This window comes from Eschrichtius robustus, chromosome 11 (genome assembly GCF_028021215.1).
Source record: "Eschrichtius robustus isolate mEscRob2 chromosome 11, mEscRob2.pri, whole genome shotgun sequence".
In the NCBI taxonomy this organism is placed as follows: domain Eukaryota; kingdom Metazoa; phylum Chordata; class Mammalia; order Artiodactyla; family Eschrichtiidae; genus Eschrichtius; species Eschrichtius robustus.
Genome location: NC_090834.1, coordinates 42792490 through 42813335, shown reverse-complemented (window position 1 = coordinate 42813335; position 20846 = coordinate 42792490). Strand labels below are relative to the sequence as shown.

The following is a 20846-nucleotide window of genomic DNA, read 5'->3' as shown; positions in this document are numbered from 1 at the left end:
GGACTTGGATTTGTCAAACCAGAGGTGGAGCAGGTGCTGTGCTCCCTGGTCAGGATGCCAATCCCCTCTGTGGGGAAGGAGCTCTCACCCTCACAGCACACTTTGTGGTGGCAGCTGTGTTTTCAGAGGTAGAAGGCACACAAGAAGAGAAGTTTGATCCCTCAGTAGCCAAACAGCCTGGACCCTCTTGTCTAAATAAAATGTGAGCTTGTTTTTATTATGAAAGTAAGTACAATGGTACAGAGTAGAACATTCCCACAGTACGGTAGAGGGTGATTAATAGTAAACTTCTCGTCCCTTCTTGCTCCTGTCTGTGGCCTCAGTCCCATGTCCCAGAAGCTACACTTTATGGTTTCCCTGGCCGTATTTCCAAATGTTTTCTTTGCATGTATATGTACATTGTTAAAAACACACACACAAATGGGATCATACTTTACATGCTGTTCTGCAATTTGCTCTTACCATTTAGCATCTTGGTGATCATGTCATCTTGCTACCTGTAGAAACACCTAAATCTTTTGTATGGCTAAGTGGTATGACTGTGCCATAATTTATTTTCCCAGTCACCAGCTGAAGAAATTTGTCTTTCCAGGCGTTTGCTACCAAGATCATTGTTATAATTCTCTGACCCTTTTGTCAGGATTCCTGTGTTCTTAGTTCCATTATCTGGATTGGAAGCTGGGCCTGGCATCTGGGGGAGAGAGAGCTTTGCTGCCTCTGGGAGGACTGGCCCTGTGATTCCTGGAGCACTGGCCTTTCTCTGGTCAGGCCCATCCCTGGCTTCTCCGTGGGGGCCTGAACCACGGCTTCCTCCTTTGTCCCAGGAATCTCCTCCCGTACTGACCCCACACCAAGGGCACTGCGGGGTCGGCACATGAGCATGCCTCGGCAGGCTAGTACTCTGGTGTTCTGGGCAGATAAATAATTTGGGACTCCTTCAACTGATATCTGCAGAAACATTTGTTCAACGCTTATTTGGAGGAAAGGCTGCATGCAGAGGAGAGGAGCACGTTGATCTCTGGCTCCATCATCCTGAAGAGTCTGCAGGGTGGGCAAAACTACCATTCATACTAGAGACTGCTGGGAGCTTTGTTGCAGGAACTGCTTGGGAGCTTGTATCTGAGTCACTGGTATACGATCATTTGATAATGTCTTCAAGGAGATGAACATGAAGCCCTGAAAATACCTGTTATTTTGCTTTTTGATCTGTCGTGCTTAATGAAGCTAACAGAAATCCATTGCTAATACAGAGACTATCAGACATATGGCTCCATCAGCAAAGGAATTCTAGGGCATTCCCTGGCAGTCCAGTGGTTAGGACTCAGCACTTCCACTGCCATGGCCCAGGTTCAATCCCTGTTCAGGGAACTAAGATCCCGCAAGCTGAAGAGTGCGCAGCCAAAAAAAAAAAAAGGGGGATTCTCTGCTGAGATAAGACCCAGAAAGAGGAAAGAGGAGGGGAGGAAAATTGGGAAAACATGATGTTGAAGTAAAGAGAGACAGTGAAACTTCCCAAGTTGGCCAGAGAAAGAACCAGATCAGACAGGGCAAGCAGATGCCATATCTGGGCCGCCAGGAAAGGGAGGCTCAGCTAAGTTGAGGTCAGCTCAGCTCAGGTCAGACACCAAGGAAGAAAATCCCCCAAATCAACCATGAAGGTAAACAGAGCCTTGGTCAAATATGTAGGCTTGGTATTCAGAGGTGGAAGCTCAGGAAGGAGTTTGATAAAGTGAGCAGAAGCATGTGGGCAAAATCAGATAGGTGGGTACAATGAAGAGAAGTCAGATATGGGGTTCTACCAAAATTGTCTTCCCAAAACAAAGATATGGTCAAATTTCTCTGCTCAAGAATCTTCAGGTGCTATTAATTGTAGATATAATATATACTAATGCCTTAATCCAGCATTCACAGTTCACTACAATTTCACTCCCATTGAGTACTGACCTCTAATTCCTCTCCCGCCCCCCTACCTCCTTGCTCAAGCCATCCCTTCCACTTGGAGAGCCCATCGTCTCTCCCTCTCTCCTAAATTCTCAGGGCATTTTGTTCTCCTCTTATAATTCTTATTCGTCTCTCTTGTGCAGCCAATACTGTCTTTGTCCCTTGGGTCTTGTTCATATTTTTATCTAAGCAACACCTATCCCTGCGCCTCACATGCTTTAGGTCCTCAATCTGTACTTGTTGAAAGTCAGCAGAACAGTTTTCAAGCTCATCACAGGACTGAAATAGGGGAGATGCATATGAGAACTCTGGGAGAGTTCTCAAAGGTGTGATGTGCACTGATGGGATAGACAGACCCTATTGCAGGGGCAGGGAGGGTGTTCCTTTTGATCTTTATCCACAGTAGTCATGTAAGTTGTCAAGTGCTTGTCCTGTCATGGGGAGACAGTCATACATGGGTATAAACTTTATATATTCTGGTCCAGGAAATATGTCTACCTCAGGAGGACCACTGCTCCTGGGTCTGTCTCTGGACAGAATGGGAATGTGGCTTGGGTCCAGCTACAGACTGAACCCCAACTATCTAAGGGTTTATAGCTCTGTGTACTGATGTCTGAGGCTGGGACCTGGGACAGGACAAGGATACCTGAATCAGGGCATCTGCCTAGGGTTCTGACTCAGATGAGGGAGAGGAATCAAAGGGGGAAAGTGTGCCCTATACTGGGAGTGGTGAGGCAGGGGAAGAATTGGTGCAGGGCACTCTGGAGGAAGCTGGGAGTCTGGAGTTGCCTCACAACTGTTTGGGTTGCAATGTCATAGAGCAGATCTTCTTAGGTCTTTTACATCCAACTGGTCTAGCCCTCATAGAATTACTCTGACACTCTTTGTGGACCTGGAATGAACAGAACTGCAAGAATTGCTCATTCTGACCCATGGTGGGTTGCCTGATTACTCTGTTAAAAACACTGGATCACACCCTTTAGGAAAGGCTGGGATAAGTTTCTATTGGGAAGAATTTGAAAGAGAAAAAAAAAAAACAAATGGAAAAAGATTGGGGGTAGCACAGAAGAGTAGAAAGAGAAGTGCTGAATGACACCTGGTAGGTGCCTAATATATTTTTTTAAATGAATGATTGAATTATTGTAAGTTAATAAAAGAGAATAGAAAGTGCAATAAATGGGAAAGAGAAAAATGAAGAGGAATATCATGATGGAAGCAAGTAGGAGTTGATTAGAGGGAAGAAGTAAATAGCAAAACTTAAGAGATTAGAGGAACGTACAAGTTTCCAGCAGATTCTCTCCTTGGATTAGCCATATGGTTGCCAGAAGCTCTAGACTCACATCCCCAGTTCCAAGTGCACAAAAAAGAGATCCTTCACAAGTCCCTAGTTTCCCTTGGATTGAAGAAATCAGCCACTCTATAGCTGTCCCTGAACTAATCACTGTGGTCCAGGGTGGCTTGGTTGGAAGAATTACATCAATTGTCCAGGCCTGGATCACAAGCCCTCCCTCCACCAATGTATGAGGGGGCTTGGTGTGCTAATAGGTTAGGGTGAGTCACTTGCGCCATTGCTGGAGGTGGGTGTGGTGCCCCACCCAAAGCATATATAGAATAAGAATGGGAAAGGTGTCCTCTTAGATCAAAGAATGTAGTGTGGGTGCAGAGTTGGCAAAATGTCTGCTCTATCAGCCCTTTCCATCTTCTTTGCTTGGGTAACTCTTCTTTGCTCCTTGAGACCATATTTAGGCATTAGTTCATCTAGGAAACCTCATCTGATCTGTCTTACAATCAAGATTACATGCCTGTGTTCTCATAATGTTACCGCACCGAATGTGGATCCACGTACCCAATGCGCAGCAAAGCCAATCTACTAATACCGGTTGTGGTGATGGAAAGTACAGCATTTATTGCAAGGCACTCAACGTGGGGCCAAGCAAAGAGAACAGGCAGCTCATGCTCAAAAGACCCAAATTCCCCAGTGGTTTTCAGGGAAGGGTTTTTAAAGGTGAGGTTGAGGGGTGTGTGATCAGCTTGTGTACATCCTTCTGATTGGCTGGTGGTGAGGTAATGGTAGTGTTTCGGGAGTCGACATCATCAGCCTCCTGGTTCCAGCTGGTTTGGAGTTGACGTGCTGGTGGTCAGCATGTAGTTAACTTCTTCCTCCTGGTGGGGGTTTTAGTATCTGCAAAACAACTCAAGTATATGGCTCAGGACATTTTCTATAGCACCTGGGGAGGAAGTAAAAGTCCTTGACTTTGTTTTATGGCTAAACTATTCTTTTGTCTTGCTTGACTGTTTTCCTTTGTTTCTGCATTTTCTCACTTCTCTGATTAAATTTGGTCTTTGGAACTTGGGGAAGGCCCAGGAGGCTAAATCTTTTCTACAAACAAGAGGTGGGAGACACCAGGGGTCTGTCACTGGTAAGTCCCCATAGGGTCCTGCTTGGTTTCAATAACTCTTCCTTCTAGAATGAGAGCTCCTTCAAGTCTTTGCATTTTTTTCTCTATATCCCCAGGACTGAGTACAGGGCTTGAGATACTTACAGTTTGTTGAATGACTGAGAAGTAATGCATGCACGTGTGCAGGAGTTTGTGCCAGAGTGGGACTTGTCTCTTGCCTCAGCTTCATTGGAATGGCTGCACCCAGGAGCTATTGCTCAAGCAGAAGCCAGTACTTCTGGGATTGGAGCACTAATCACATAGATTGAGAGTGGGGAAGGGTGTTCCACCTCCCAGGAGAAGATGGTATGACCACCTGCAAAATAGTGTCACCAGTGTTGCTATTGTCTCAGGCTCCCAAACCCCGGCACTGAGTCTCCCTCTCACCCCAGGAGGGCATCTGGCCATATTAAGTCCTAGAATTCTGTTTTTTCATATCCATCCCTTTTTTTTCCTATTGCGTCACACTCTCCTAATCTCCTGACAACCTCCCTGCCCCCCATCTTTGCTATCCCCTTTGCCTGACTCCTCTAAAACTTTCACACCACTGCCATAAGGATCATTCCTAAATACTGATTATCATGTCACCCGTTTTATGAAAAACCTCAGTGAGTCCTCAGTTCTTCCAAGATCAATTCTAAATTCTAAATTCTTCAACCTATGATAACCATATGATAAAGTTCATTATCAGTCTTTCCCCAGATTTTACACATATCCATACTTCTCACTACTCACCTTCCAGAACTCTGCCCCAGCCTATAACTTGCTTTCCCCCCATATCACCCATACTTCTTCCTCCTTGTTGCTCATGCTCTGTCCCTGCTTAGTGTCCTCAACTTTTCCATTTTGTTATCCAATCCTACTTCTCCTTAATTTCTGCATTTTGTATGAAGTTTTTCTGACCTCTTTGACCCACAGCAATCTTTTCCTTCTGTGAACAAATATATTCCTAGAAAAACTGAGCCAATATCCATTGCATCAACCACTCAATTGGCACTTACTTAATCATATATTGCTCTGTGTAGTTACTTAATTTTTTCATTATTAGATCATAGACTCCTACTGAGAATGCGGTAAGTGCATAGTAAGTGTTTGTTAAATGAAAAGGGGCAAAGGGACAGTGTGACTTTAGAATATTTTGGTTTTGTTTTAGTTTGGTTGTGAATACTATTTGTTTCTGGCTTGTCACTTAACTCTTAGGCTCCATTTCCTCGCTAATAAATTGAGGATAATCTTACCAACTTTACAGAGGCTGAAGGGTTTTGGTGAACACCAAATGAGAAATCATGCTTACAAGTACTTTATGGACTATTAAGGTAAGCTATTAGGATTTCTCTTTTAATTTCAATTATAAAATATTTTCCTTCTTACTTTTAGACTTGCAACCTTATTTCTCGAAAGAGGACCCAACAGGATAGGCGGTATTTACAAAAAGGCTGTTTACAGACAATACACAGATGAGACCTATTCCACGGAGATCCCCAAACCTCCCTGGCTTGGATTCTTGGGCCCCATCTTGAGAGCTGAAGTGGGTGATGTGATTGTCATCCATTTAAAGAACTTTGCTTCCCGACCCTACTCCTTGCATCCACATGGTGTTTTCTACAACAAAGATTCAGAAGGTAAATATCAATCCTATATTACTGATGTCTTCTCTCGCCTTCTTAAGTAAGGCAACTGTCAGTTACAGTGAACGGGATTCCAAGAGCGCATTCTAAGATCACACACGTACTTTTGTCTTCTCCCTGCCTCCCCCTCACCCCATCTCCATCTGTCCCCACCTTTTCTTTCTCTTTTTCCTTTTTCTTACCCTATTTCCTTCCTCTCTTCTTTCTCACTTTTGTTTATGTTGCTACAGAACTGGGTGTTGGCGTCCCTTGACACATGCTCCACCACGGCCCCAGAAGCACACTAACCTTCCTGTCAATCAGTCTTGACTGGGTCCCATGTTGGAGACACGGGCTTCTCACTGCGGTGGCTTCTCTTGTTGCGGAGCTCGGACTCTAGGCACGTGGGCTCAGTAGTTGTGGCTCGAGGGCTCTAGAGTGCAGGCTCAGTAGTTGTGGCACACAGGCTTAGTTGCTCCGTGGCATGTTGGATCTTCCCGGACCAGGGCTCGAACCCGTGTCCCTGCATTGACAGGCAGATTCTTAACCACCGCGCCACCAGGGAAGTCCCCCATCCCTGTCTTCTTGTTTGTACTTAAATAGCTTCAGTAGCACAGTTTCCTGAGTACTCCCTAAAGTTAAATTTTTGTTTAAAGCAACATTCTTAGGCTTTTGAGATGGAAGTATTTCCCAATCTTCAGAAGTATTTTTCACATCTTTCATTTCATTCTTGCTCGTGACCAGGTGGAATGTGTCAAATGACGCTAAACCTGCTACACTCCTGGCTCTGAGGAACATGCCAGGAACAGCACCATTAACTCTGATGCAGCTTACTTTATCACCAAGGACTAGCTTCTGGCTATTAACTATTGTCCTAAGGCAGCCAAACTTGCCTGGGAGTTGCCATAGACAGGTCTGTCTAAGCAGCCAGAGGAGACACCTCTGATGATGGACACAAGATAGGAGTGCCCTTTGTTCTTGATGCTTTACCTCCATCCGAAGCACAGCAAAGCTCTCGGTCCCAAATTTGGTTAGTTCTGAGTAGGTGAAGGCGAGCACGTAAAATTCATTACCTTCATGATACTTCCACTGAGTGCCCACCAGGTGCCAGAGACTGACTGTGGGTCCTGGGAATAGAAGATAAATGATTCATAGGCTATAGTTGAAAATCAATAACTATGAGTATAAGGGTTTATTTCAGGGCTCTCAATTCTGTTCCCCTGATCTATGTGCTTACCCTTGCACCAACACCAGACTGTCTTGATTACTACGAATTTATAGTAAGTTTTGAAACTGGGTTGCATAAATCCTCCAACTTTGCTTTTCTCAAGACTTTTTAGCTACTCTAAGTCCTTTGCATTTCCATATAAATATCAGATGAACTTGTTAATTTTTACCAAAAAAACCCACAAAACATCAGCCGGGTTTTGATTAGGATTCCATTGAGTTTTATCAATCAGTTGGGGGGAAATTGTCATCTGCATTTAAAAGATGAATTGCCATCTTGACAATATTGAGTCTTTCAATCTGAACGTGGAATTTAGACTTTTATTGTCTCTAAACAATGTCTTAGTTTTTAGTGTACAAGATTTGCATTTCTTTTGTTAAATTTATTCAGAAATATCTTATTCTTTCTGATACTGTTATAAATGGAATAATTTTCTTAATTTCATTTTTGATTGTTTGTTACTAGTGTGTAGAAATACAATTGAGTTTTATATATTTATCTTGAATCATAATATCTTGTTAAATTTGTTTATTAGTAGATGTTTAAAGGGTTCCTTGGAATTTTCTAAATACAGAATCATGTCACTATGAATATAACGTTTTATTTCTTCCTTACCAATGGGTAAAACTTAGTTTTTTCTTTGGCTTATTGCACTGGCTAGAACTTTCAGGACAATATTTAATAACAGTGGCAAGAGCAAACATTCTTCCCCTGTTCCCAGTCATAGGAAGAAAGCATGCAGTCTCCCATACATTAAGCATGATGTTAGATGTGGATTATTCTTAGAAGGAAGTTCCCATCTATTCCTAGTTTGAGAGTTTTTAATTTGATAAGTACTGGATTTTAAAAAATTTAATCTTTATTTTATATTGGGGTGTAGTTGATTTACAATGTTATGTTAGTTTCAGGTGTACAGCTAAGTGATTCAGTTATACATATACATATATCCATTCTTTTTCAGATTCTTTTCCTATATAGGTTATTACAGAATACTGAGTAAAGTTCCCTATGCTATATAGTAGGTCCTTGTTGACTATCTATTTTATATATAGTAGTGTGTATGTGCTAATCCCAAACTCCTTATTTATCCCCCCTCCACACTTCCCCTTTGGTGACGATATGTTTGTTTTTGAAGTCTGTGAGTCTGTTTCTGTTTTGTAAATAAGTTTCAAATTTTCTACCATTTTCTTTAGATTCCACATATAAGTGATATCTTATGATATTTGTCTTTGTCTAACTTACTTCACTTAGTATGATAATCTCTAGGTCAATCCATGTTGCTGCAAATGGAATTATTTCGTTCTTTTTTATGGTTGAGTAATATTCCATTGTATATATGTACAACATCTTCTTTATCCATTCCTGTGTCTATGGACATTTAGGTTGCTTCCATGTCCTGGCTATTGTAAACAGTGCTGCAATGAACATTGGAGTGCATGTATTTTTTCAAATATAGTTTGCTCCGGATATATGCCCAGGAGTGGGATTCCTGGATCATATTGTAGTTCTATATTTAGTTTTTAAAGAAAACTCCATACTCTTCTCCACAGTGGCTACACCAATTTACATTCCCATCAATAGTGTAGGATGGTCCCTTTTCTCCACACCCTCTCTAGCATTTATTGTTTGTAGACTTTTTGATCATGGCCATTCTGACTGGTGTGAGGTGATACCTCACTGTAGTTTCAATTTGCATTTCTCTAATAATTAGCAATGTTGAGCATCTTTTCATGTGTTTTTTGGCCATCCATATGTCTTCTTTGGAGAAATGTCTATTTAGATCTTCTTCCCATTCTTTGATTGGATTGTTTGGGTTTTTTGATATTGAGCTGCATAAGCTGTTTGTATATTTTGGAGGTTAATCCCTTGTCAGTCTCTTCATTTGCAAATACTTTCTCCCATTCTGTGGGTTGATTTTTTCGTTTTGTGTATGGCTTCCTTTGCTGTGCAAAACCTTTTAAGTTTCATTAGGCCCCATTTGCCTGTTTTTGATTTTATTTCCATTACTCTAGGAGGTGGGTCAAAAAAGATGTTGCTGTGATTTATGTCATAGACTGTTTTGCCTATGTTTTCCTCTAAGAGTTTTAGAGTGTCTGGCCTTACATTTAGGTCTTTGATGCATTCTGAGTTTATTTTTGTGTATGCTGTTAGGAAGTGTTCTAACTTCATTCTTTTACATGTAACTGTCTAGTTTTCCCAGCACCACTTATTGAAGAGGCTATCTTTTCTCCATTGTTTATTCTTACCTCTTTTGTCAAAGATGACCATAGGTGCGTGGGTTTATCTCTGGGTTTTCTATCCTGTTCCATTGATCTATATTTCTGTTTTTGTGCCAGTACCATACTGTCTTGATTCCTGTAGCTTTGTAGTATAGTCTGAAGTCAGGGAGTCTGATTCCTCCAGCTGTGTTTTTCTTTCTCAAGATTGCTTTGGTTATTTGGGGTCTTTTGTAAAGACTTTTACATACAAATTGTAAAATTTTTTGTTCTAGTCCTGTGAAAAATGCCATTGGTAATTTGATGGAGACTGCACTGAATCTGTAGATTGCTTTGGGTAATATAGTCATTTTCACAGTTTTGATTCTTCCAATCCAAGAACATGGTATATCTTTCCATCTGTTTGTATCATCTTTGATTTCTTTCATCAGTGTCTTATAGTTTTCTGCATACAGGTCTTTTGCCTACTTAGGTAGGTTTATTCCTGGTATTTTATTCTTTTTGTTGCAATGGTAAATGGGAGTGTTTCCTTAATTTCTGTTTTAGATTTTTCATCATTAGTGTATAGGAATGCAAGAGATTTCTGTGCATTAATTTTGTACCCTGCAACTTTACCAAATTCATTAATTAGCTCTAGTAGCTTTCTGGTAGCATTTTTAGGATTCTCTATGTATAGTATCATGTCATCTGCATCAGTGACAGTTTTACTTCTTCTTTTCTGATTTGGTTTCCTTTTATTTCCTTTTCTTCTCTGATTGCTGTGGCTAAAACTTCCAAAACTATGTTGAATAACAGTGGTGAGAGTGGATATCCTTGTCTTGTCCCTGATATTAGAGGAAATGCTTTCAGTTTTTCACCATTGAGAGTGATGTTGGCTGTGGGTTTGTCATATATGGCTTTTATTATGTTGAGGTAGGTTCCCTCTATGCCCACCCATTTATCATAAATGGGTGTTGAATTTTGTCAAAAGCTTTTTCTGCATCTATTGAGACCGTCGTATGGTTTTTATCCTTCAATTGGTTAATATGGTGTATCACATTGATTGATTTGCGTATATTGAAGAATTCTTGCATTCCTGGGATAAACCCCACTTGATCATGGTGTATGATCCTTTTAATGTGCTGTTGGATTCTGTTTGCTAGTATTTTGTTGAGGATTTTTGCATCTATGTTCATCAATGATATTGGCCTGTAGTTTTCTTTTTTGTGACATCTTTGGTTTTGGTGTCAGGGTGATGGTGACCTCGTAGAATGAGTTTGGGAGTGTTCATCCCTCTGCTATATTTTGGAAGAGTCTGGAATGATAGGGGTTAACTCTTCTCTAAATGTTTGATAGAATTCGCCTGTGAAGCCATCTGGCCCTGGGCTTTTGTTTGTTGGAAGATTTTTAATCACAGTTTCAATCTCAGTGCTTGTGATTGGTCTGTTCATGTTTTCTATTTCTTCCTGGTTCAGTCTTGGAAGGCTGTACTTTTCTAAGAATTTGTCCATTTCTTACAGGTTGTCCATTTTATCGGCATATAGTTGCTTGTAGTAGTCTCTCATGATCCTTTGTAATTCTGCAGTGTCAGTTGTTACTTCTCTTCTTTAATTTCTAATTCTGTTGATTTGAGTCTTTTCCTTTTTTTCTTGATGAGTCTGGCTAATGGTTTATGAATTTTGTTTATTTTCTCAAAGAACCAGCTTTTAGTTTTGTTGATCTTTGCTATTGTTGCCTTCATTTCTTTTTCCTTTATTTCTGATCTGATTTTTATTTTCTTTCCTTCTGCTAACTTTGGGGATTTTTGTTCTTCTTTCTCTAATTGCTTTAGGTGTAAGGTTAGGCTGTTTATTTGAGATTTTTCTTTTTTCTTGAGGTAGGATTGTATTGCTATAAACTACCCTCTTAGAACTGCTTTTGCTGCATCTCATAGGTTTTGGGTCGTCGTGTTTTCATTACCTTTTTTTCTAAGTGTTTTTTAATTTCCTCTTTGATTTCTTCAGTGATCTCTTGGTTGTCTAGTAGCATATTGTTTAGCCTCCATGTGTTTGTATTTTTTACAGTTTTTTCCTGTAATTGATATCTAGTCTCATAGCATTGTGGTTGGAAAAGATGCTTGATGTGATTTTAATTTTCTTAAATTTACCGAGGCTTGATTTGTGACCCAAGATGTGCTCTATCCTGGAGAATGTTCCATGTGCACTTGAGCAGAAATTGTATTCTGTAGTTTTTGGATGGAAGTATCATTCCTTTTAAATTATTGAGCTTTATTTTATGTGTAGCTTATTTTCTATCCTGAAGAATGTTCCGTGTGCCCTTGTAAATAAGTGTATTCTGCAGTCATTGGGTGGAATGTTCTATAGGTATCAGTTAGGTTGAGTTGTTTGACAGCATTGTTGAAGTCTTCTATATCCTTGCTGATTTTCTTCCTAGTTTTTCTACCAGTTATTTAGAGAAGGGTATTGAAATCTCTAACAATTACTGTTGAGTTGTGTATTTCTCCTTTCAGTTATGTCAGTTTTTGCTTTATGTGTTTTGAGACTCTTGTTAGGTATGAATACCTTTATAATTGTTTTATCTTCCTGATATATTGACTCTTTTATCATTATGAAATATCTATCTTTGTCTCTATTTACATTTCTTGTCTTAAAATCTAGTTTGTCTGTTATTGAGAGCCACTTCAGCTCTCATATTGTTGCTATTTGCATTCTTTTGCTTTCAATCTATTTGTGTTTTTGAATCTAAAATATAGACTGCATATTGTTGGGTGTTACTTCTTTGTCCAATTTGACAGTCTCTGCATATTGATTGGAGTGTTTAGACCATTCACATTTAATGTAATTATTGATTGGTTTGAGCTACACTTATTTTGCTAATTATTTTCTATATGCATTCTGTCTTTTTTATTCCCCTGTTCTTCCTTTACTGTCTTCTTTGGTGTAAAACAGTATTTTAAAATCTACTATTTATATTTCTCTGTTGATTTTTCAACTATTTATTTTGAGTTCTTTTCTTATTGGTTGGCCTATGGATTGTAATATGCATTTTAACATATCACAATATACTTCATATTTTTTACCTACTTAATTCTGGAAATATATAAAGGTTTTACTCCAACAGAGCATCATTCTCATCCACCTCTTTTGTGCTATTACTGTTATGTTGTCATTACATCTCTCCCTCTGTAAACCCAACAATGTGATGTTATACTTGGAACTGTATATTATCTTATGAATTTTAAAGAAGTTAGGATAAAAAAGGAAAAATATATTTATAGAATCTTTTATATTAACTCCCATTTTTCCTATTTTTGGTGCTTTTCACTTCTTTCTGTGGATTCATGTTCTCTGGTGTTATTTCCTTTTAGTCTGAAAGACTCTTTTAGTATTGCTTGTAAGACAGGTCTGCTAGCAACAAACTCACTTATTTTTGCTTATCTAGAGGATCTTTATTTTGCCTTATTTTTTTGAAGGCTAGTTTTGCTGGATGTAGTATTTTTGGTTGGTATTTTTCCTCTAGCACTTTTAGTATGTCATCCCACTGTCTTCTCATATCAAATATTTAAATGGGAAGTCAACTGTTAATCAGGTTGGGGCTCCCTAGTATGTGATCATTTCTCTTTGCCTTTTTTTCTTCCCCAACAGCTTGACAACAATATATTTGTGTATGAATTCTTTGTATTTATTCTACTTGTGGTTTGTTGTGCTCCTTTGATGTGTAAGTTAATGTTTTTCATCAAATTTGGTAAAAATTTCTGCAATTATTTCTTCAAATATTTTTTTCTGCCCCCATTTCTTTCTCCTCTCCTTTGGAAGACTACATTACACACATGTTAATATACTTGATTTAGTCCCATAGGTCTCTGAGTTTCTGTTTATTTTCTTCAATCTTTTTTTTTAACCCTCTCTTTTTCAGATAGGATAATTCTGTCAATGTCTCTTCAAGTTCACTGATTCTTTTGCCATCTTGAATCTGTTGTCAAGCCCCTCTAGTGAATATTTTATTTCATTTATTGTATGTTTCAGTGTGAAAACTCCAACTTGGTTCTTTTTTTTAATGTATAAATTTTATCTCCTTATTGAGATTCTCTATTTGTTGAATAATTTGTCCTACTTTCCTTTAATTATTTAAACACAGTTTCTTTCAGTTGCTTGAATATATTTATAATAGCTGCTTTAAAGTCTTTATCTGCTGAATTCAACACCTAGAAGCACTTAGAGGTAGTTTCTATTGGCTGCTTTTTTTCCTTGAGTATGGATCACACTTTCTTATTTCTTTGCATGTCCCATTTTGTTGTGGCTGTTGTTTTTCTTCTTGAAAACTGGTAATTATTGAGAATATACTGTAGCAACTTTGGATTCTGGATTCTGATCCCTCCATCATCCAAGTTTGTTTATGTTACTTGCTTTTTTGTTTAGTAACTTGTCCGGGTTAAACCTGTGAAATCTGTATTCCTTATAGTGTGTTGGCCACTAAGGTTTCTGCTCTTTTTTTTCCTTGTTTTTATTTTTAAGCCTGGCTGCTGAGTGGTCACCTCTATACCTGCTTAGCTTTGAGGTCAGCAGATCTTTTTCATGAGACCCAAAATCTCTCAGGTCTCAAATTTAGGTGCTGAATGTGTAGTAAGTGCCCAAGAAGTGTTTGTTAGTTCTTCTGCTGCTTCTCCTTTCCTTCTTCAGTTGATGTTAAGTGAAGTAGATTGAAGTCTTCCTGATTGGTACGGGAGGCCTGTCAGAAGGGATCTTCATGAATATTTCTTAAACATCTGGCTCTGTGCAGGACACTTCATATACACTGCCTCATGTAGTTCTTACATCTCTGTGGGGGTAGATATAAACATTCCAGCTTTACTGGTAGAAAACCAAGGCAGGGAGAATTTAAGTAACTAGCCTCAAGTCCCATAGCAAATAAATCTTAATTCATGTGTGTTTGATTTCAAAGCTCTAGCTCTTTCCACTATAGTGTGTGATCTCTGCATTTTAACTATGTTTTATATTTTCTTGGAAGGAGCCCTGTACCCAGATAGAACATCTGGAAGGAACAAGGATGATGACAATGTTCCTCCTGGCAAAAACTATACCTATGTCTGGCCAGTGAGAGAAGAATATGCTCCTGCCCCAGCAGATGCAAATTGCCTGACCTGGGTGTACCATTCGCACATTGATGCCCCTAAGGACATCTGCTCTGGGCTAATTGGCCCACTGCTGGTGTGCAAAGAGGGTAAGACGTCTCTTCCCCACCCTCTCTGTCCCTAGGAGCCTAATCCCAGGTGTACTGAAAAGTGTACATAGTCTTCAGGTCTTGTCTTGCCTACCTCCCTTGCTTCACACAGAGTGTGCCTCTTCTTCCAAACTTTCTGTAAGATTAAAGAAATTTTTCTAACATGGAAGATCCATAACAGGGACAATAATTCAGGCTTCTGCCTAAAAAAATCATAGCCTTCTGAAACTTACATGCTTTAAAAAAATACACACTGACACCACACATAGGAAAGTGTAAAATGTAGGCAAATGACCAGGAATGCTTTTGCTTTATTATTTCACCCACATAATCTCTTTGCTATTTTATTCCTTATTAATTGATTTAGTGTATCTGTGCTCTGTCAATATAGTATATTTCCTTTAAGGACAGCCAGGTTTCCAAGTCTGTGGTTGTGAGGATTTCTGTTTTATGAGTTTTCTATGGTTTTATCATTTCCATCAAAGCCTTTCACTGATTTTATGTTGTGGGTTACTCTTGTACATGTAGGTCTTTCAAAATTACCTGATACCATTGGCAGGAAGAAAAGCTCATCTTGATTTTGTCCACTTTGAATTTTTTCTTACTCTTTTGAATGTGCCTGATAGGTATCCTGCATAAATATTCAGGGACAAGGACTGATGTGGATCAAGAGTTTGTTATAATGTTTGCTCTTGTGGATGAGAATCAAAGCTGGTACCTTGAGGAAAATATCAGACATTTCTGCACTGACCCTGATTCAGTTGACAAAGAAGATGCTGTTTTCCAGAGGAGTAACAAAATGCACGGTGAGTGCCTCTCATGTTACCAAATACATACCGACTGCCTTTTGTGTATTTGGCGCTACATGGGATACAGAACACACAGAAATATTAAACCTAGTTTTCCAAGATTTATAACTTCGTAATGAGAATAATAAGAAAGTGATGAAACATAATACCTCTCAGAACCTAACACAAAGAAAGAGAGCAAGAGAAGAAAGGAACAGAGAGGAACTACAAAAACTGACAGCAATTAACAAAATGGAAATAAGCACATACTTATCAATAATAACTTTAAATGTAAATGGACTAAATTCTCCATTCAAAAGATATAAAGGGGCTGAATGGATTAAAAAACAAAAACAAAAAAACCAAAACCCATCTATATACTAGATACAAGAGACACACTTTAGTTGTAAGGACACACATAGACTGACACTGAAGGGATGGAAAAAACTATTCCATGCAAATGGAAACCAAAAGAAAGTTGGAGTAGCTACGCTTATATCAGACTTTAAATTGAGTTTAAAACAAAGACTATAATAAGAAGGGTGTTACATAATGGTCAATCCAACAAGAAGATATAACATTTAAAATATTTGTGCACCCAACACAGGAGCGCTTAAATATATAAAGCAAATATCAACAAACATAAAGGGAGAAATAGACTGCAATACAATAATAGTAAAGTACTTTAATACCCCACTTATATCAATGTAGGTATCCAGAAAGAAAATCAGTTAGGAAACTTTAGCCTTAAACAATATGTTAGATTAGATGGACTTAACAGATACTTATAGAACATTCCATCCAAAAACAACAGGATACACATTCTTCTCAAGTGCACATGGAACATTTTCCAAGATAGATATGTTAGGCCATAAAACAAGTCTTAATAAATTTAAGAGGATTGAGATTATATCAAGCATCTTTTCTGACCACAATGATATGAAACTAGAAATTAATTACATGAAGAAAACTGGAAAATTCACAAACATGTGGAGATTAAACAGCATGTTACTGAACAACCAACATATTGAAGAAGAAATCAAAAGAGAAATTTTTTTAAAACTTGAAACAAATGAAAATGGAAATGTAATATATTAAAATTTATGGGATGCAGCAAAAGCAGTTCTAAGAGGGAGGTTCATAGTGATAAATGCCTACCTCAAGAAACAAAAAATGTTTCAAGTAAGCAACCTAACTTTACACCTCAAAGAACTAGAAAAAAACAAATTAAGCCCAAAGTTAAGCCCAAAGGAAGGAAATAACAAAGATTAGAGCAGAAATAAGTGAAATAGATACTAAAAAGACAATAAAAAACATCAATAAAACTAAGATCTGGTTCTTTGAGAAGATAAACAAAATTAACAAACCTTCAACTAGACTCACTAAGAAAAAGAGAAAGGTCTCAAATAAATAAAATCCGAGATGAAAGATGAGATATTATAACTGATACCACAGAAATAAGAAGGATCATAAGAGACTACTATGAACAAGTATATGCCAACAAATTGGATAACCTATAAGAAATGGATAAGAACCATACAACCTACCAAGACTGAATCAGGATGAAATAGAATCTGAATAGACTGATACTAGCAAGGAGATTGAATCAGTAATCAAAAACCTTCCAACAAACAAAAGTCCAGGAAACACATGGCTTCACTGGTTAATTCCACCAAACATTCAAAGAAGAATTAATGCCAGTTCTTCTCAAAATCTTCCAAAAAATAGAAGAGGGAGAAACTCTTCCAAACATGTTTTATGAAGCCAGCATTGTGCTGATACCAAAAGCGGACAAAGGTGCCACACAGAAAAAGAAAAAATACAGGCCAATATTCCTGATGAACACAGATGCAAAAGTCCTCAACAAAATATCAGCAAGCCAAATTCAACAATACATTAAAAGGTTCATACACTGTGATTAATTGGGATTTATTAATCCATGGGATTTTAACCATGAAAGTATGGTTCAGCTTCCACAAATCCATTAAAGCGATATACCACAGTAGCAAAATGAAGGATAAAAATCATGTGATCATCACAGTAGACACAGAGAAAGCATTTGACAAAACTCAACATCCATTTATAATAAAAACTCTTAACAAAGAGAGTATAAAGGGAACATACCTCAACATAATAAAGACCATATATGACAAGCCCACAGCTAACGTGATACTCAATGGTGAAAAGCTGAAAGTTAATCCTCTAGCTCTAATATCAGGAACAAGAGAAGGATGTGCACTGTTGCCACTTTTATTCAACACAGCATTGGAAGTCGAAGCCAGAGCAATTAGGGAAGGAAAAGAAATAAATTCATCCAAATCCGAAAGGAAGAAGTAACTGTCACTATTTGCAGATGACATGATACTATACATAGAAAACCCTAAAGCCTCCAAAAAAACTGTTAGAACGAATAAGTTAAGTAAATTTGAAGGATATTAAATCAATACACAAAAATCTGTTGCAGTTCTTTACACTAATAATGAATTATCAGAAAGAGAAGTTAAGAAAACAATCTCACTTACAACTGCCTCAAAAGGAGTAAAATACCTAGGAATAAATTTAACCAAGGAGGTGAAAAAACCATATATTGAAAACTATGACATTAATAAAAAAAATTTAAGAAGACACAAATAAATGGAAAGATATTCTGTGTCCATGGATTGAATGAATTAATATTGTTAAAATGTTCGTACCACCCAAAGCAATCTATAGACACAATGCAATCTCTATTAAAATCCCAATGGTATTTTTTACAGAAATAGAACAATCCAAAAATTTGTATGGAACCACAAAAAACCCTGAATAGCCAAAGCAATCTTGAGAAAGAACAAAGCTGGAGGTATCGTGCTCCTTGATTTTAAATGATATTACAAAACCATAGTAATTAACACAGTATGATATTGGCATAAAAACAGACACAGAGATCAATGGAACAGAATAGAGCCCTGAAGTAAACCCACATAAGAATATACAGGAGGAAAAGGACAGTCTCTTCAATAAATGGTGTTGGGAAAATTGAACAGCCGTATACAAAAGAATGAAGCTGGACCACTGTCTTACACACATACACAAATATTAATTCAAGTTGGATTAAAGACTTGAATATAAGATCTGAAATTATAGAACTCCTAGAAGAAAACATAGGTGGTGAGCTCCTTGACATAGGTCTTGGTAATGATTTTTTAAATCTGACACCAAAAGCGAAAACAACAAAAGCAAAAATAAACAAGTGGGACTACATCAAACCAAAAACTTCTGCACAGCAAAGGAAACCATCAACGAAATGAAAAGACAACTGACTGAATGGGAGAAAATATTTGTAAATTGTATATCTGATAAGAAACTAATATCCAAATATATAAAGAACTCATACAAATCAATAGCAAAAAGCCAAACAATCTTATTTTTAAAAAATGAGCGGAAGATCTGAATAGATATTTTTCTAAAGAAGAAATACAGATGGCCAATAGGTATGTGAAAAGATGCTCAACATCATTACTCATCAGGAAATGCAAATCAAAACCACATGAGAGGGACTTCCCTGTGGTCCAGTGGTTAAGACTCCAAGCTCCCAATGCAGGGGGCCCGGGTTTGATCCCTGGTCAGGGAACTAGATCCCACATGCATGCTGCAACTAAAAAAAGAAAAAAAAAGATCCCACATGCTGCCACTAAGACCTGGCACAGCCAAATAAATAAATAAATATTAAAAACAAACAAAAAAACCCCACGAGATATCACCTCATACCTGTTAGAATGGCTATTATCAAAAAGACAAGAAATAACAAGTGTAAATTGGTACAACCCTATGAAAAACAGTATGGAATTTCCTTAAAAAAACTAAAAATAAACCTACCATATGATCCAGCAATTCTGCTCCTGGGTATTTATCTGAAGAAAATGAAAACACTAATTCAAAAAGATATATGCACCCCCCATGTTCATTGCAGCATTATTTACAATAGCCAATATATGGAAACAGCCTAAGTGTCCCTTGATGGATGAATGGATAAAGAAATTGTGGTATATAATAATAGAATATTATTCAGCCATAAAAAAGAATGAAATCTCACCATTTGCAACAGCATGGTGGACTTTTAGGGCATTATGCTAAGTGAAATAAGTCAGACACGGAAGGCAAATATTGTAAGACCTCTTTTACATGTGGAATCTAAGCAAACAAACAAACAAAACCCCCAAAACCAAGTTCATAGATCCAGAGAACAAATTGGTGGTTAAAGAGGCAGGGGATGGGGATGGGAGAAATGGCAAAAAAAGTAACATGTCTCATAAGTCCCTTCTAATCAGTTCTTTTCCTTCTCTTCTTGCTGCATGCTTTTGTCATTTAAGTAGCTACTATGTGTCAGCTTTCCCGCTGAGGTAAGACAGGGTTTCTAATTACACGGAACAGATCTGGTGGGGAAGGTAAATATGTAAATAGAGATGGAGGTAAGAGGTGGCCAAGCTGTCCTGGAAGTATGAACAGTGCTTTTGTTTGCTCCTGATCTCATTGTGTTCACATAACAGCTCGAAGGCTGTTTTCATGTTGCTGATCACTTTTATTGAGTGCTTTTCTCTTGAAAAGACTAATGCTTTTCATTCCTTTCCGGGACTGTATTTTACCAAAGAAACCATGCCTTTCTGCACAAAAACATTACAAGCAATAATCTGTGCTAATTTTCAACTGTGCTAGAGCATGTGTTACCATTTCTTCTGGATCTGCTCGCCTCTGCAGGGGAATCTCTTCCACTAGTGTTTCTGTTTTTCAGCGCTCAATGGATACCTCTTTGGAAACTTCCCCGAGCCTGATATGTGTGTTGGTGAATCGGTGTCCTGGCACCTATTTGGGATGGGGAATGAGATAGACATCCATTCCATCTATTTTTATGGTAACACCTTCATCAGCAGAGGCCATCGGACTGATGTCGTCAACCTCTTCCCAGCCACCTTCCTGACAACAGAAATGATAGTTGAGAATCCTGGGAAGTGGATGATAACCTGCCAAATCAGTGATCACTTTCAAGGTAAAAAGGACAGAGACCAGTGTAGAGATGCTTACAATGGTACAATTAAACCACACAATCAATGGTGCTCATTCAGTGCCTGCTGTTGGATAGATTCTCATACGTGTTATATTTAATTAAATATTAAATTAGGAAATTAGGAATTATATTCCTAATTTTTTATTTTTTTATAATTTTAATTTTTTTATAATTAAATTATATTTAATTAAATATTAAATTAGGAAAATGTATAATGCCTATTTGGCATCTTATCAACAGATATTTATTAATCACATCCCTATGAACCAGGTAAGAGGTGATTGAAAGAAATGATAAGACCTTCTATGAACCTGGAATCTAGTAGTTAAATATAGTTAGACATTTACAAAATGAATAAAACTTGAGGCAGAATGATAAATGCTCTTTG

At 38.0% G+C, this 20846-nt stretch overlaps 1 protein-coding gene across 1 annotated transcript in view; it reads left to right on the top strand.

The window, feature by feature from the left end:
- Positions 1 to 20846, top strand: part of HEPHL1 (hephaestin like 1) — a 97252-nt gene that overhangs the window by 15182 nt on the left and 61224 nt on the right. The window contains exons 2-5 of the mRNA XM_068555300.1: positions 5757 to 6001; positions 14417 to 14629; positions 15256 to 15435; positions 20186 to 20440. Coding sequence (XP_068411401.1) covers positions 5757 to 6001; positions 14417 to 14629; positions 15256 to 15435; positions 20186 to 20440 — 893 coding nt within the window. The remainder of the gene's footprint in view (positions 1 to 5756; positions 6002 to 14416; positions 14630 to 15255; positions 15436 to 20185; positions 20441 to 20846) is intronic.